At 34.2% G+C, this 18567-nt stretch overlaps 1 protein-coding gene across 1 annotated transcript in view; it reads right to left on the bottom strand.

The window, feature by feature from the left end:
* Window positions 1-236: 236 nt before the first annotated feature.
* Window positions 237-18567, bottom strand: part of ARHGAP15 (Rho GTPase activating protein 15) — an 844282-nt gene continuing 825951 nt past the window's right edge. The window contains exon 14 of the mRNA XM_051985817.1: window positions 237-1541. Coding sequence (XP_051841777.1) covers window positions 1358-1541 — 184 coding nt within the window. The 3' untranslated portion in view covers window positions 237-1357. The remainder of the gene's footprint in view (window positions 1542-18567) is intronic.

The raw sequence follows: 18567 nt of genomic DNA, 5'->3' as shown, positions 1-18567 counted from the left end.
GGAGTAGATTGAAAGACTTCTTTCATTTCTGAGTTAGTATAATATATGCTAGGGAATGATTCTGTTTATCTACCTGTTGAGATATCTCTTTGTGTGCCATGTAGCACACCTATATATCCGCTTCATGTATATCAGTCCCCAATTGCTCTAAATGTTTGCTCTTGGATCTCAGTTTCAGATATTTTATTTACATGCCTTATTTTTCATTTTATGAACAAATCGATAACCAGACTGACTTGTTACCACACTGGATTAGTTTTATTTATTCTGTTTGAACTTGATTAAAAAGCTGTCAAACATAAGTCTACATTTTTATCAGCAGAATACTTTCACAAAATAGGGTATAGGATATGTATAGCTAGAAACATACTTTTCAAAATAAAACAATATTTGATATATTCTAGACAGTTACCCTTTTGTTTACCCATGACAACTGAAACTAACCATCAAATGCATAAACTGATTCAAGTCTAGCCAAGAAATCCTAAGGGCATATGAAAAAGCTTTTTTTCTTTAAGTTCTTTCTAGATGAATTTAATGTAATTCACCAATAAAGCATCCTCAGGAGCATAATAAAAATTCTACAGTTCATGACAGAGCCAGGAAAGAAGATATAGAGTATGATGAAGAATCAAAATGGTTGTTAGCATTAAAAATGAGCAGCCATGCAATCCTGGTATGATATTAAGAACAAAATAGTCGGGGCCTAATTTTCTTCCTAATTTATAGGATGGTATGTTTAGGGGATAGGAAATAGTATTTTTTTAAATGTATCCAATGAAAAATGTTTTAGCTGTCAATTTTCAAAACAAAACAAAACAAAGCAAAACCTCTCATTATGAGAATAGCTAAAATATCCTCAAGCAAAAAAAACTTAAAAGAGGAAATACATGTATTTTAGTTTCAGACCTGAGACTCTTATCTTTTACAATGTATTAATTTCTGTTTCTTTATCATTTTTAGACTAACTAGATTTAACTAGTACCCATGTACCTATAAGGATGCACAAACATAGACTAGCACATATATCGAAACTAGAATCAGTGTTACAATGTAACTTGTGAATATAAGTTATATTACTTACTTTTCTGAAAATCTTTAGATACCCACCCTATGGTCCTAGAAGTGCTGGGTGGCATAGCATTTAAAGGGTTAATGTTGAATACATATAGGCAAATATTGTCAATTATTTTATTCTAATGTTTGGAACTTAAACATGAAATCATCATTAAGTTTTCACAAAATGAGGCATCTGTCACTTGAAAGAAAAAAAATATTTCAGAAATATGTTTACAGAAATGTAAAAATATTAGGCATCAAGACAGATGTGAACATTTTCAATAATGTGCCTTGTCTGTCAGTCTTCCTTAGAGCTGAAGATCTTATTGTACTCGCTTAGCATGAGTTCTGCTATTTGGTTTTGGTACACCATGTGGACTGCCATATTCCCAGTCTCGTTTTCAGCCCTCAGAAGTGTGGGCCCAAATACAATTCCTAAGCTTTGGGTAGACATGAGGTTCTGTGAGGCTTTGGCCACTATCCTGTAAAGAGAGAAAAAGAATCAGTTAGACAAGAAGGTAAAAACTATTATGGATGCCTTGGAAGATGACAGATAACATTCATTTGAAATTGGTCTATTGTTGCTGTTCAGATGTGTCTAACTCCCTATGACCCCATTTAGGGTTTTCTTAGAGAAGATACTAAAGTGGTTTGCCATTTCCTTCTCCAGCTCACTTGACAGATGAGTAAACTGAGGCAAGCAGGATTAAGTGACTCACCCCAAGTAGTAACACTGCTAGTAAGTGTCTGAGGGTAGATTTGAACTCAAGAGGAGGATTCTTCCTGATTCCAGACCTGGCATTCTCTCTATCATGCCACTTAATTGTCTGGAAAATGAAGAGAGAAAAGAGAAAAGCGTGTGGAAGGGACAATATGGAAACCCAGTCAAGATCTTCCTAATTTAAGTGATCCTGTTTCTGGAAAGTTTTTTTTCCTCTTTATTAATGATCACTTATGTGCAGCTTTATGATGTTCTAGAATGTCTCCCTAAGAAACCAGACAGCCCAACCCTTTTTACTGTGTACATAGCAGAGAATCAGCTTGATGTAGTGAGTTGAGAGTCAGGGACATATGGTTTCAAATTGCCTACCTCAGCTCTGTGCTCCTGGGCAAGACCATTCATATCTCTGTGCCTCAGTTCCCTCCTCTGTTAAATGGGATTATCTCCCAGGATTATTATGAGGATATAAAGGGCCTAATGTATGCAAAATATTGTGTAAATCCTAAAGCTATATAGAAATATGAGCATCTTAATCATTTTTTAGATATAAGGAGATAAAAGGAAGGAATACAAAGGAATCTGAACTTAAAGAAGTAATGAACTCATAGAATGCAAATAGCAATAAAATAAGGCTACCTAACAGCAGAAACAAACAAACCAACAAAAAAACAAACAGTTCCACAATGGAACTTGGAATAAGAGGAAGAAATGGATGCCAAAGGAGCATTAGGTTGACTAGAGCAGGTGAGATTTGTTTGTGAAAAGGCATTATAAATAACACATTTTGAATAGTTTTGAAAGAATTGAAAGAAGTAGGAATGGAGAAGGAAAGACATCTTGTCAGATGGCCAAAACAAGTGAATAGAAAAGTGAGTTTGTTCAGTTTGGATAGCAATTGAGTCCATACCCAAATAAAAGAAGATTGGATCCTTAGTCTTTGTACAGGCAAAAATCCCAGTGGAACCAAGGAGGTTTTTGTTGGTGTGAGGACAGTACAAAGAGCTGGAAAACCAATGACACATTTTGAAATGTTCTTTACAAATGTACTATTAGGGGTGACACCATGTCTACCCTGACACAAAGATCCTTAAAAGAAAATAAAACTCCATGGTTTAAATTAGAGACTTTGGAAAATAATGCTTGAGCTTACAGCATCAAACTTCTTGGTTCACTGTTAAATTTAGAGAGAAGAAGGTATGAAGAGAAAGAGATCTTCTAGGTTTTGATTGAATTCAGAGCAAAATATTTTACTCTTTCTAGATTTGTCAAATTCCTTCTTAAAGCACTTGTATTAACTCTAGATTTCATGGAAACCTGCCATTTTAGTTTATAACAATATTTACTAACTAATACAAAACTTCAATACAACTTGAATCTGTTTTTCTTTTTCAAAACAGAATTGTTTCTTTGATTTAGAATGCTCATTTGTTTAACAACTGGGCTGATTTTCTCCCATCAGTCATCTTCCAAATGGTTTTAGAGCTTTTGTATAGGATAGCCTGTGGCTCCATTCTTCATTATTAAAGGCCCAGTATAGTGTATGAGCATATTAGCTTATAGATGGTAGTGATAGAGAAGTTTCCCAGAAGGAAAAAAAATGTGTACTAACAACTGAACTTTTCCCCATATTCTTGAATGGGAAAACAACTCCAATTGTGGGAGAGTTTCAATGATGTGCTGGAATCAGCGCAAACCTTTTCTCCAAATGTTAAATTTTCAATGTGAGCATTTTGTAACTTGGAAATCAGCAAATGCTCCAAATCAGAGCTTGATTTATTGTTTTGTTGATTGTTTAGACTGAGGAAAATGAGAGAAAAAATATTAATAATGCAAATGAAGCTCATGTTGTATGCATATAGATGTGTGTATTATAAACATACAAATACATGCATAGGTAATACATGCATGTGAATATATAGACATATACATAAATATTTCTGGAAAACCAATTATCAAATATTTACTATTATACCCCTTGTACTATATTTCAGTGAGAAAAGGTAATATTTATTGATTGATGATCAAAGATAGTGGGATTTTTAGAAGTGTTTTAGGATTCCTTCTTCAAGGTTGCAAAAGGTCCTTTTGAAAGATCTATTGTGAAGGGAAAAAAAAAAAAAGACTTCCAGTTCTGATTTTTAAATACTTTCTAGGCTGGCTACTGCCTCTCTTTTCTCCATCACAATGTAGAATGATAAAGGGCAAAGTTAAGCTTGAAGGGACACTTTATTATCAATTCCTTAACAAACATATAGTAAGTGTACTAGACTGGATGCTAAGTAGTATGCCTTACTCATAATAGGCAAACTGCTAAATATTTCAAATTAGTACTTTAGCTCAAATTAGCTTCTCAGACTATTTAGAAAAACCAGAAACTGGAAAAACAAGACCATTTAGTTTTGAGAAGGAAAAGAGGGAAGGAAAAGTTGAGAGAAAAATTGGGAGAGGCTGAGCAGACCTAGTAGGGAGAAAGAAGAAAAGAAGAGAACTGAATATTTATTTTGACCATTTCATAATTTTGCCTAATGTCTACTGATGCTTCTTGAGTTGTGGAATGGACAAAATTGTGGCATGTGGACAAGGATGTCTATTCTGGAAATTAGATAGGCCCATAGGTAACTGACAGATTCCCAAGAATTACCTACTCATACAATGGTTTCACTCATATCTGTTCAATCTTTCTGATATTAAACACCAAGATTTCTTTTCTAGTAATCTATTCTTTCCTTTACTCTTCTTTTCTTAATCCTTATATGGTGATCTTCAAGTTTTCTATTCCTCTGCTCTGGCTGCACATTCCTCTGTTAAGACTCTTGAGCCTCCTAGACCAGTTTAATTACATGTTGTCCTTTACTCTTGAATTTCTTGCTTTTATTCTCTTTCCATTCATGCCCTACCAATATTTGCAACTCAGTCTCATTCCCACAATTCCTTTTCTGTTCCTACCACTAAATTGTTGAATGTCAGAAGAAGTCATTGGTTCCATTATGAATGTCTTGAAAAAAAATTTTTTTTTAATTTTTGGATTAAAGCAAGCATTTCCATTACATCATACAATATAAAAGATGATTGTACATGAACTACAAATCTACTGTGCACAACTTGCTATTTCTTTCAAATATACTACAATATCAGGTAAATTTTTTTTCTCTCCTTCCCTGCATCCTTAAAGACGGCTACCATTAGACACAAATAAATATATATGTGTGTGTGTGTGTGTGTGTGTGTGTGTGTGTGTGTGTGTATGTGTATGGTGATATAGACATACACAACACATATATATGTTAAATTATTTTATACATACTTCTATAGATCAATGCTTTTCTCTAGATACAGTGTCTTTCTTCATATGTCTTTTATAATTAATTTGGGTATTTATAATAGTCAAAATAAGTTGTTTGTTCAAAATTATTCTTAAAACAATATTGCTGATGTTGTATAGTGTCCTTTATGAATTTTAACTGAGACCCTCCAAAGCTACATGGCACTTTCCCCTTTTTCTTGATTCACATTTACTAGAAACTGTTGTAAACATTTTCCTCAGTCCCCAAGTTTTTTATAACTTTTTTCTCCTCAGTAGATGATTTTCTGACTGAGAAAATCAGACTAGAGAGAATAAGTTCCCTTCTCTTTTATTTTATAAGTCAAAACCTTTGATTTCCTCTTTTTTCTAGCCTCTAAAGAAAAGGGCCTTTTGACTTATCAAAGACAGCTCTTCTATTTGTGCATCTAATTTAATCTTATCTAGGAGTTATCACATCATTACTCCTTTTTGCTCCTCATATTCAATCTTCTTCTCATTGACACCTTCTTGCACAAAATATACTGGGCTCCCTCATCTTAAAATATCTTCACATAATCATCCCCTCAAATTGCCATCCTATCATGTCCCTCCCTTTCACTTTTGAATTGTTAGTGTCCATTCGTGTCCTTGACTTCTTCACCACTCATTTTTAAGTTTCTGGAATCTGGCTTCAACCCTTATTGCTCTATTTCAACTGTGTTTCCCAAGACTACTAAGAACGTCTTAATTAATAAATCTCTTGTAAGGTACTTCCAAAGTTTGTTTTGCATGACCATCCTTGCTTGTAATAGAAGTTTTTCTTTTCAATGGATGGGGACAGAGATGGGTAGGACAGTGAGAAGGTAAACTTTCACCTACTGAGAAAAAATGAAATTTAATGAAAAATAAATCACATGTAAATATTCGTTGTAAATGTTCATTCTTTTGGACCAGAGGAAATCTTTTTTTTTTTTTAAACATTACTGACCACCCTCCCTTATCTGGATATTCTCTTCTCTATTGGCTTTCATATTGTTTGTTTTTTCTTCTACTTGGCTTATTGTTTTTTCTCAGTTTTTTTTTAAATGAACCATTTTCCCTTTTCTGCCCAATAAGGATGTGTGTCTTTACTTATCTTAGGCCTTTTTCTTTCTCCCTATAATTTTTTTCTGTTTTTGATTCCATCAGTTTCCATGGAGTCATTTATTATCTTTATGCAGACAACTCCCAAATCTATATCTTGAGCCACAAACTCTCTTCAGAATTATGAAATGAATGAAAAGCCCAAGAATCAGTTTTTTGGTTATTAGCCAATTTATTAAATAGACTAGCTGATAATCGATAAAAGTGATGGTTGGTGGTTTTTCTCTGTAACCAAAGATAAAACCAAGATCACTGAATGCTTAAACATCTTTGAAAAAGGGGGAGTGTGTATATCCCTGACAGATGAAAATCAATCCTGCTAGATAAACAATTAATGAGGAGGTGTACTTTCAAACAAGAAGGTGGATTAAAAGCCCTCAATTCCCCCTGCTGTGAGAGTGGCTTGATCATGAAACTCCACAATTTAGACAAAGGAATCCATTTCTATCCAGATCACTCTGGTTGATTTTCTCTTTTATGAGCTGGGTTACACTAAATTCCTCTGCAGGGGAGTGGAGTATGTGTGCAAAGACATAAATTTAATGATTTAAAGCAAGAATTCATCTAGATTAGAGTCTGTTTATACTCTAAACAGAAATAAAGTCTTATAGTTGGGTGGGGTGCTCAAGAGCAAGTTACTTGTTCCAGGAGAATTTGGGCAATCTCATCAGCCTTATCCTTTGGAGACTAACAGACTTTTAGGGACTGGTCCCTGAATGAGGAAATAAAGGGAAAAATCTAAATCTGAATTTAATAATTGGTTATTATAATAGAAAAATAGCCACTTTTCTCAAACTCAGAAATCAAATCTTCACATCCTGCAGAAATCTAAGATTCAACATAACTTGTCAGCTATCCTACCTCTATCTCCAAACTCTATGTTCTTTTCAAATTTTTGTGTTTTTGTCAAGGAGTCTCCCAATCACCCAGATATATAGCCTCAGAGTCATCCTAGTTGCTTTCTTTTTTATCTTTCACAATCCATTGCCAAGTTTTTGATTCTGAGCTCCACAACAATCTCTGAAACTTCAATATTTGTTGAATTGAGAAGGTCTAGTAGGTGGAAAGGCTACATCATGAAGGCATCTGGATTCTAATCATGCAGATCAGAATTCAAGATCATTAAACTAGTTCCAAGAAAGACTTGGGGAAAATCAAGAAAATTCCTAAATCTGGAGGAACTAGGTGGGATACTGATGTAGGAGGTCAGATATTGAGTAATAGAAATATAAAGGACAAGATGGGAATGGACTTTTAAGATTGTAAACAAATTGGAAAGTTTTCATAGATAATGTATATTTTGATCAGTTTTAAAGCAGAGAGCTATAAACGAACTGTAATTCACCAATACACATAAGTTTAATGAATTATGATAAAAGAACTCGTTGTGCTTTCTGAACTTCTCTATTTGGGGGGAAAAAAAAAGCATTCAATTTGGAATCATAAAGACATGGATTCTAGTTCCAAATCTGACCTTATATATCTGATGTAAAGTCTTTACCTCTTCAGATCTTAGAGTCTTTTTTTTTTCTTCATCTATACATTAAGGAAAATAATACTTTACCTTACAAGATTATTGTAAAGAAATGACTTTGTAAACCATAAAATATTATAGAAATGTGAATTTTTGTCATATCTGGGATATAGTTCATAACAAGACAAGGTAGGTAAGCTTGTCCCTCCTGTGCCAGGTTAGGGTTGATCCTCTAACTTGAATGAGGACTGAACCTTAGAGGTTAAAAGCTAATTGCCTTCAGCTATAAAGGAGGTTAAAGCGAATGGAGGGGTAGGGGACTTGCAGGTCAGGCTGCATTGCCCCACCCCACCTGCTACCAAGCTGCTTAATCCTCCAGAGATAAGCACTTATAGTCCCCTAGAAACTGGTTTTTCTAATGTGAGTGTGTGGGTCATGCAGGGAAGACTGTCTGTAGTGGAATCCTGCCAAAGCTGTCATTTACTATATTCCCTGAGTATGAGCCTTCAGTTTTTTTTTTTCCTTATTTGTTGCAAATGTAAATATGAAACAGAGCTTCCTTAAACCTATAGTTTTTTTTGTCCACTTCTGAGCACATTTTCCATATGGTGCTAATCAGATCAGTTTAATTATGAGTTTCCTAAAATATAATCACTTTATTGCAAATGGATAACATTAAATAATTTTTACAGATTTTGGTAAGATTTTCCCATTCATTTGGCTTAATTTTCTTAGGTTATTAATATAGTCGATGAAATACCAGCCATTGAACTCCCCAAGTCCCCAAAAAGTGAAAGGGAGAGCTTAGTCATTTTTCCCAATTTAGGAAGGACCATTGACCTGATAGCAGCTTTGAAACAAATTAAATGCAATCAAGAGGAGAGAATGAGGATGAGAAAGATCTGGAACACTTTCCATCCTGTTTGTTTACTGTGGCAAAAGACTTTTTTTTTTTTTTTTTTTTAAAGCTGGCACATCTACATTCTGGATATCAACCAAGCAGTAGGTGGTGTGTTGGGAAATTAATAAAACATTAGTTCAGCACAGATGCTGTGGGTGGAACCCAGTTCAACAAAACAACTGCTACCAATCCTGGGATCTCTGGTCCTCCCAGACTTCATGGTTGGGCTGGAGAAGCAAGCATGTTCCCCTATCATAGATGGAATTAGATCAGATGTTTTCCTAATAGTCATGGGGCTAGAGCTGCATAAAAAAATTAGCCCCAGCTTTGTCACTGACTTGCTATGTGAGATTGGGCAAGTTATTTAGTATGGTAAAACTTGCCTTTCCAAATGTGAATGCATTTTCCTGCTCCTACCTGTATGCTTAATTTGTGTCATCATTTTCTCCAAATTCCCTTCCTGAGATAATAGATGTAAAAAAAAAAATGGATGATGGTATGAGTACTTCCAGTTTACAGATAAAGCAAATGAGATACTAAAAAGAAAAATGGTTGATTAGTTGATTAGTAGTGAGGACAGTCCTTCCATCTTCCTACTTTCTCTCCAATCCAAGCCCAGTTTTTGCTCAATAATTTATATATTGTTCTATATAGATTGCTACTCATTTATTAAATGGGCATAATACTTGCCTAAATCATTTGCTATGTAGTTAGATAGAGATGAAGTATTTCAGTTGTTCAGTTGTTTTGACTCTCCATGATCTCAATTTGAGATTTTCTTGGCAAAGATACTAGGTTGTTTTGCCATTTGCTTCTCCAGTTCATTTTGCTGAAGAGGAACTGAGGAAAATAGGATTAAATGACATGCCCAGAGTCACACAGCTAATAAATGTCTGAGGTTGAATTTGAACTCATGAAGGTCAGTCTTCTTGATTCAAACCCTAGTGCCATCTAACTGTCTCATGTAATATATATAATGTGTGTGTGTATGTATACATACTTAATAATTATTCACTATCTATTCTATGCAAGTTATTCCAGGCATGGAGAGGGAAGCAAAGCTAAAAACAAAAGAAAACAAAACATTTAAATAAGGCCATCTCTATCTTCAATGACTTATAATTTAGTAATGGAGATAAGTACACAAGTAACTAATATGTTAAATAACCAATATATCCAGGGTACTACTGTCTTCCCATTCTCACAGGTTTGTAATCTTGATACTTTTCCTCACTTTTCCTCCCCTACATATCTAATCCATTACTAAATCTTTTCACTTTACTCTCACAAGAATCTTTCCTGCATGTTTCTTTTCTACTTATTTATTCTCCAGATGAGGTTAGAGCCCCATGATGTTAATCTGGATTATTGCAATAGCCTCTTAGTTGATCCCTCATCTTATTACTTCATCTTCCAAACCATACACCTTCACATTGTTGTAAAAGTGAACAGCTAAATTGTCAATCTGACAACATCAACTCCACCCTCCTCCTCCATTTCCAAGTTATTATTACTTCCAGGAACAAATATAATGTCCTCTGGCATTTGAGAATGGTCCCAACCTGACTTCTTCCTAAACTTCAAGTCTTGTCATTCTTGACTTCTCATCACAGTTTACTTGTTCTTCAAACTTAGCAATCCCTTTCTCCTTTCTGTACCTCTACATCAACTAAGCCTATTCTCCCTCTTCTTTATTTTTTGATACCAAGTGGCATAGCATCTAAATTCCTAAAGGAGAAATTAAGAGATCTGTAAGAAGAAATAGACAGCAAAACTATAATAGTGGGAGATCTCCACCTTGCACTCTCAGAATTAGATAAATCAAACTACAAAATAAGTAAGAAAGAAGTTAAAGAGGAAAATAGAATACTAGAAAAGTTAGATATGATAGATCTTTGGAGAAAACTGAATGGAGACAGAAAGGAGTACACTTTCTTCTCAGCAGTTCATGGAAACTATACAAAAATTGACCATATAGTGGGACATAAAGACTCAAAAGCAGATGTAGAAAAGCAGAAATAGTAAATACATTCTTTTCAGATCATGATGCAATAAAAACTACATTCAATAAAAAGCCAAGGGAAAATAGACCAAAAAGTAATTGGAAACTAAATAATTTTATCCTAAAGAATGAATGGATGAAACAGCAAATCATAGACACAATTAATAATTTCATCCAAGAGAATGACAATAATGAGACAACATACCAAAATTTGTGGGATGCAGCCAAAACAGTAATAAGGGAACATTTTATATTTCTAGAGGCTTACTTGCATAAAGTAGAGAATGAGAAGATCAATGAATTGGACTTGCAACTAAAAAAGCTAGAAAAAGAGCAAATTAAAATCCCCCAATCACATACTAAACTTGAAATTCTAAAAATAAAAGGAAAGATTAATAAAATTGTTAATTAAAAAACTATTAAATTAATAAACAAAACTAAGAGTTGATTCTATGAAAAACTAACAAAATAGATGAACCTTTGGTAAATTTGATTAGAAAAAGGAAAGAGGAAAATCAAATTGTTAGTCTTAAAAATGAAAAGGCAGAATTTACCACTAGAGAAGAGGAAATTAGAGCAATAATTAGGAGTTACTTTGCCCAATTTTATGCCAATAAATTTGATAATCTAAGCGAAATGAATGAACATGTACAAAAATATAGGTTGCCCAGATTAACAGAGGAGGAAGTAAATTGCTTAAATAGTCCAATTTTAGAAAAAGAAATAGAACAAACTATTAGTTTACTCCCTCAGGAAAAATCCCCAGAACCAGATGGATTTACATGTGAATTCTACCAAACATTTAAAGAACAATTACCCCCAATAGTATATAAATTATTTGAAAAAATAGGGAATGAAGGAGTCCTACTAAATTCCTTTTATGACATAGACATAGTACTGATACCTAAACTAGGTAGGATGAAAACAGAGAAAGAAAATTATAGACCAATTTCCCTAATGAATATTGATGCAAAAGTCTTAAATAAAATATTAGCAAAGAGATTACAGAAAATCATCCCCAGAATAACCATGACCAAGTAAGATTTATACCAGGAATTCAGGGGTGGTTCAATATTGGAAAAACTATTAGCATAATTGGCTATATCAATAATCAAATTAACAAAAATCATATGATCATCTCAATAGATGCAGAAAAAACATTTGATAAAATCCAACACCCATTCCTATTAAAAACACTAGAAAGTATAGGAATAAATGGATTTTTTCCTTAAAATAGTCAGTAGCATCTATTTAAAATCATCAGTAAGCATCATATGTAATGGGGATAAACTGGAACATTCCCAGTAAGATCAGGAGTAAAACAAGATTGTCCACTATATCATTACTGTTAGGATTCTTACAAGGTGCTAAGTCACTGGAATTGATATGCAGTCTGGGAGATTCACAAGTCAGGATTCAGTTAGGAGATTCACATGTCCAGGAGATTTACAAGTTCAGTGGAGGAGATTCACAAGTCACAGCTCCCACAATCCCATGCTTGGAGGAGGAGTCAACCTCTGAGTTCGCACCTTTAAGAGATCATATATAAGGAGCTCCCACAAGCCAACTAGAGACTTTTGGGAGATTGAAAAGCCAGGATTCAGTTGGGCAGAACAAAGGATTCAGAGAGAGCTGGAGGCTGAAGCTGGCAGAGACAAAAGAACTAGCAACAGGAGCTCTTGGAAGCAAGGAGAGAGATAGACCTCTAAGAAAACTACGGGCTGTTTTGGAAGAGACAATAAAGGATCTGAACTTTTAACAGCTGGCTGTATTTGAGGTGATTATTACTTTGAACTGAACCTAAGGCTGCTTCCAGAAGCCCCCCAGGAAACCTTCTCCCAGAGAACAATTATATTATTAGAGAAGAGAACATTCACAATTACTATTCAATATTATATTAGAAATGCTAGCTTTAGCAATAAGAGATGAAAAAAGAGATTAAAGGAATTGTAGTAGGTAATGAGAAAACCAAGTTATCACTCTTTGCAGATGATATCATGGTATACTTGGATAACCCCAGAGAATCTACTAAAAAGAAGTTGGAAATAATGTACAACTTTAACAAAATTGTAGGATATAAAATAAATCCACATAAATCATCAGCATTTTTATATATCATTAACAAAATTCAACAGCAAGAGATACAAAGAGAAATTCCATTTAAAATAAATGTCGATGCTATAAAATATTTGGGAATCTATCTGCCAAGGGAAAGTCAGGAACTATATGAGCAAAACTACAAAACACTTTCCACACAAATAAAATCAGATCTAAACAATTGGAAAAATATTAAGTGCTTTTGGATAGGTTGAGTGAATATAATGAAGATGACAATACTATCTAAACTAGTCTATTTATTTAGTGCTATATCAATCAAACTCCCAAGAAACTATCTTACTGACCTAGAAAAAAAAATAACAACAAAATTCATCTGGAAGAACAAAAGGTCAAGACTTTCAAGGGAACTAATGAAAAAAAAAATCAAATGAAGATGGCCTAATTGTACTGGATCTAAAACCATTTGGTGACTGGCTAAGAAATAGAAAAGCTGATCAGTGGAATAGGTTAGGTTCACAGGACAAAATAGTCAATAACTATAGCAATCTAGTTTGCTATACCCCACCTATGGGGATAAGAATTCACTATTTGACAAAAACTGCTGGGAAATTGGAAACTAGTATGGCAAAAACTAGGCATTGAACCACACTTAACACCATATACCAAGATAAGGTCAAAATGGGTTCATGATCTAGACATAAAGAATGAGATTGTTAATAAATTAGAAGAACATAGGACAATTTACCTCTCAGACTTGTGGAGGAGGAAGGAATTTGTGACCAAAGAAGAACTAGAGATCATTATTGATCACAAAATAGAAAATTTTGATTATATTAAGTTAAAAAGTTTTTGTACAAACAAAACTAATGTGGACCTTTGAGGTGCTTTCCAACTCTGATAATGTGGTGCTTTATAATACTTTATAATTATAATAATATAATAATAATATTACAAACTACAGATGAATTGTATGATTTTTCCACCTGTAGAAAGGAACAGAGCTACAAGTTTTTGGCAGTTCAGGACCTAATATGGTTCTATAATAACTGCTCAAATATACTTGAATAAGTGAATGGTTGAATGGATGTGAAAGATGTTTTTATGAAGACTAAGGCATATGATTGAATGACATATAATTTTGCCTTCTTTATCACCTTCAAACATATAAGCAGTTTTCATGTGACAAGCAGTTTGATAAACTCTGGGGATAAAAAGAAATTAAAAAAAAATTCTGACCTCAAAGAGTTTATGATCTAATATAATCTAATTCTACCTTAGCAGATTCAAAATTTAGCATGAGGATATCAAGTTCTTTAAGAAATTAATTAGACACTGATTCATATATCTCTTATCACTTCTTGGGTCCTAACTTGGGCATTTATTTCATTCTTCAGAAGCTTAAGAATTGAGAGTCTAGTATAGAAGTGTGGGGCAGACACTGAACTTGACTAAACCCTCAAGCTAGAGAAGAAATGAGAGAATTTTATCCTTTTGTTTGTAAAAGGCTAGATGTGAATCCAAAGGATGAAGGGAGAAATATGATATATAATTGTAAGATTTGGAGTTGAATATAACCTTAAAGATCATCTTGTCCAGCCCCCTCATTTTACTATTGAGTAACCAGAGGTTCAGATAGTTAAGTGATATTAAGATGTGAAGTGAATTTTCCCATGTTATACAGCTAGTTAACTACAGAGTTGGGACTTGAACCCAGGTTTCCTCACACTTGATCTACTTTTCTTACATCAGAGGAATTATGGAAAGGGAGACAAACCCTAGGTTGAGTGAGGTAATACCATTCCAACTTAATCTGGGGGCAAACTGTGTTCCCTCATCATTATTTACCCCAAGAATTCTTAGTAATGATGACATCTAAACAACTTGATGGGTTCCAGGTTTAAAGAGCCGTAGGCCCTGCCTTTTGAGAGTAAAGAGAACATAAATGACAGTGTTTTATAAAGGCAGCTTATTAATACTACTTAATTCAGAATAGCCTGACAAAAATAATTATGATTTCATACATTTGTTCATGAAACAGCACTTGATGAATTCTCACTTGAATTAAAATACATTCACAGTGGAAGCAATTCTTATACCACTAAGTGAAATTAAGTTTATAAGAACTTGAAATGGATAAGAATTCATTTTTTTTGGCATGAGCAGAAAAAGTGATATACAGTTTACAATGTACAAAGGAGAGGAAATGCCAGAGCTACTTTTTGTCAGGCCCAAATGGAAGGAGCAATGATGCATCAATTTAAGATTATTTTAGAAACAATCTATAATCCAGTGCTACAGATGTTGGAACCCAGACAAAAAACTGTGGAGCCGTATGCTGTGTAAGTTTTTCCAAAAGTGAGTGGCATTGCTTGCTCAAAGAATTTTCTTAGTCGTGCAAAATCACAGCCAAAAGATTCTCATCCTGAAAGCATAATCCTCTTCATCATAAAGACCAAGAGAAAATTATGTCGAATTAAGAAGACTGAAGTGTCTAATAGTTCAGCTCTAATGGACACATATAAGCAAAAATACTTTTTAAATTTGTGCTTTTGCTGTTACCATAGTAACTTGCAAAGGAAGCTGGAAGCCACATAATTGACTGCAGGACAACTCTCAAATGATGGAGTCATTGTGTAGGAAGTTTGGCTCTCCACATCTATATAAGGTTGCAATTATCCAACACATACAACTTTGGGATAGTTATTGATTTTGAAATTCAGAAGGTATGTTGGAAAAGGCAGATCTTGCAAATAGATAACACTGGCTTTATAAAATACTGTTCAACCTTTTAGATTCCATATACAACATTAAAAAACTATATCCTGTTTGACTTTGACTTTGACTTTAACAATGAAAGGATAAGAGAACATTTTTCCTACATCATTGGATGGTAATGAGTTAAATAGGAGTGGTTCCATATGTATCTCTACCTGTCTTCTTTAACATGAACTATATTGTTACCTACAGTATTGTTACAGATCAGGACATTTGAAAAAAAAATGCAATCTCTCCCTTGAAATCAGAAGTGTATGTTGACATAGCTCTTGCGCAATATGAAACCAAAAGAAAATTATTTGCTCTTTTAGAAGTCCTGTAACAAATGCCTGGTTTTCTATATTCAACATTTAACCTGCTATAAAGGGTCCTAAGCTCATGTCATTGGGAAGTTACCACCAAATATTTCAGAAATGATTCCATATGTTAAGTAGCAAATTAATTGTTTTGGATGAATTCATTATTTATGATTTGTAACTACCTACTTTGTTCAAACAAGATTTGAAGTAGCGTTTTGAACTGATTGGAAACGCTGTAATTTTGAATCTGAGACTGTTTTTGAGTTTTTTTTCCAAACCCATTTATTAATGATTAGCTAAAAATGATGTGATGAATGTATTAAAATACTTTCTAAGTTAAAGAGAACTTACTATGTTGAAGGAATGTGTATAATGAGAGATATAAAAGGATAAAAAGAGAGGTAACTTTAGGAAGATAGAATGTGTTATGTAAGAGAGGCTTTGAGACATCAGAGGAAAGTGAGTTCTAGTTTGTTTAGGGGATTAGTGAAGGCTACATATATTTGAGTAGGATCTAAATGAGTAGAAATTCAGTAGAGAGATGGTAGAGACAATACATTTTGGTAACAGGAAATGGTATGATTAAAAGTACAGAGGTTGGAAAGTGTAGAACATATTGAAGGAACTGTGTCTAGACCAGTTTAATTTTAGCATGGGGTGCTTAAAGAGGAATAATGTCAGATAAGGCTTAGGCAGTTGGGGCCAGATTGTGAACCCAGTAGGTAATTATGTGAGGCATTGCAAGTTTTGGGCAAGGAAACAACATTATCAGAGCTGGGTATCAGGATAATTAATTTAGCAGCAGTGTTTGGTTGAGTTTGAGGTGAAAATCTGGAAATGGGTAAAGCAGCTACAAAGCTATTGAAAGCTGCTGAGGGTATGAACTAAGTTAGTAGAAGTGATGATGGAAAACAAAGAATGGCCTTGTGGAATAGAATTGATAGGACTTGTTAAATTATTGAATGTGGAATAGAAGGAAAATGAGTCAAAGGTAAGCTGTAAGATGCTAATGGAAAGCATCAGAAGTGGGGGAATAAAGAACAGTTTTAAAGGCAAGATGAGTTCAGTAATAGGGATATTGAATTTGAAATAGGACATCCAGGTAAAGATGGGGCATCCAGGCTAGTAATCAGAATTATGAATCTGGTATTTAGAAAAGAAATCAATGCCAGAAAAAGATAGGGGAATTCATTTTATAGAAGTGGGAATTAAAACCAAGAGAATGGATGACTCAGTCAATCAATAAGCATTTTTGAAGGCCTTACTATGTGCCAGAAACTGTGTGAGGCATTGGGGATACAAGTAAAGACAAGAACAGCTCCTGCTGTCAAGGGAACTTCCGCTAAAATTGGAGAGACAATACGCACATATCTAAAAAATCAGTGGAAAGTAAACACAAAGGAGAAGGCAGGTGAGAGGGCTTGAAAAGGTTTCTTACAGAATATAGAGTTTGAATGGAATCTTAAAGAAAATCAAGAGGATGAGGTCAAGAGGGAGAGAATCCAAAGGATTGCAGATAGCTAGTACAAAATTAGAGCAGTGGGAGATGGATTGTTGTGTACAAGGAATACCAAGTAGACTAGTGTAGTTAGACTCTAGAATACTTGCAGGAGGAAAGTACAAGAAGATTGGAAAAGTAGAAAGGGGCCAGGTTATTAAAAGCTTTAAATGCCAAACAGGATTTGTATCGGATCCTGGAAACAAGGTGAACTACTAGAACTCATTGAGAAGAAGGGTATATAAAATGATAAGAGCTATATTTTAAGAAAATCATCCTGACATCTAAATGGAGAATGGATTGTATTGGGGAGAGATTTGAGGTAGGAAGACCTATTATAATGGTCAAGGCAGCTAAGTAATAAAATAGAGTACTAAGGCTAAAGTCAGAAAAACTCAACTTTGTGAGTTCAAATCTGGTTTCAGACATTCATTAGCTGTGTGAAGTGGGCAAGTCACTTAACATTATTTGCCTCAGTTTCCTTTTCTGTAATGAGCTGGAGAAGGAAACATCAATTGTGACGACTAAAATCCTGAGACAATTTTTGGGCAATTAATAATTAATTAGGCTAGCTAATAATCAACAAATTGATGGTTAATGTTTTCTCTCAGTAACCAAAAACAAAACCATGTAGGAGGTAAAAGTCATAATATATTTTTCGAAAAGAGTGTGCCCCTGAGTAGTAAAAATCAGTCCTGATTAGTGGACATTTTAATGGTGAGATATAGCCTTGAAGTTCTCAGCTCTTTCTGCTGAGAACTGGTTTGCTCACTAGACTCAGCAATCTGGATTGAAGAATCCATCTCTACCCAAACCACTCTGGTTGATTTTCTCCTTTTTGAATACAGTCACCCTAAATTCCAGTGGAAGGGTGCAGGGGCTCTGAGATGATTGTGTTGGGGCAGGAGTTTACCTAGATTACATTCTATTTACACTTTAAACAAAAATAAAGTTTGCCCAAGATGGAGGAGCATGTTTCCCCAGGGTTAGGAGACATCTCATCAATTAGCCATGTCCTTCAGAGACTGATCTATAGGGGCTCTTCCTTGAATGAGAGATAAAGGAGAAAAGCATTAATTCCAATTTAATAATTGGCTATTAATATAGCAAAATAATAATTTCTCTCAAAACTACTATAGTATCCTTTCCAAGAAAACCAAAAATGAGTCAGACAGGACTCAAACAACTGAACAACAGCAGCAGCAGTAGATTAATAGTCAAGACAAGAGGTAATGAGGACATGTACTAAGATGGTAGCTGTATGAGAGGAGAGGAGGTATATGCAAGAGATATTTTGAAGATAGAAATGACTTGATTTGCCTATGAATTGGATATGTAGAATGAGAAAATGAGG

The sequence above is a fragment of the Antechinus flavipes genome, chromosome 3, assembly GCF_016432865.1.
Source record: "Antechinus flavipes isolate AdamAnt ecotype Samford, QLD, Australia chromosome 3, AdamAnt_v2, whole genome shotgun sequence".
Lineage (NCBI taxonomy): Eukaryota > Metazoa > Chordata > Mammalia > Dasyuromorphia > Dasyuridae > Antechinus > Antechinus flavipes.
This window is presented reverse-complemented; position numbering and strand designations above follow the sequence as displayed.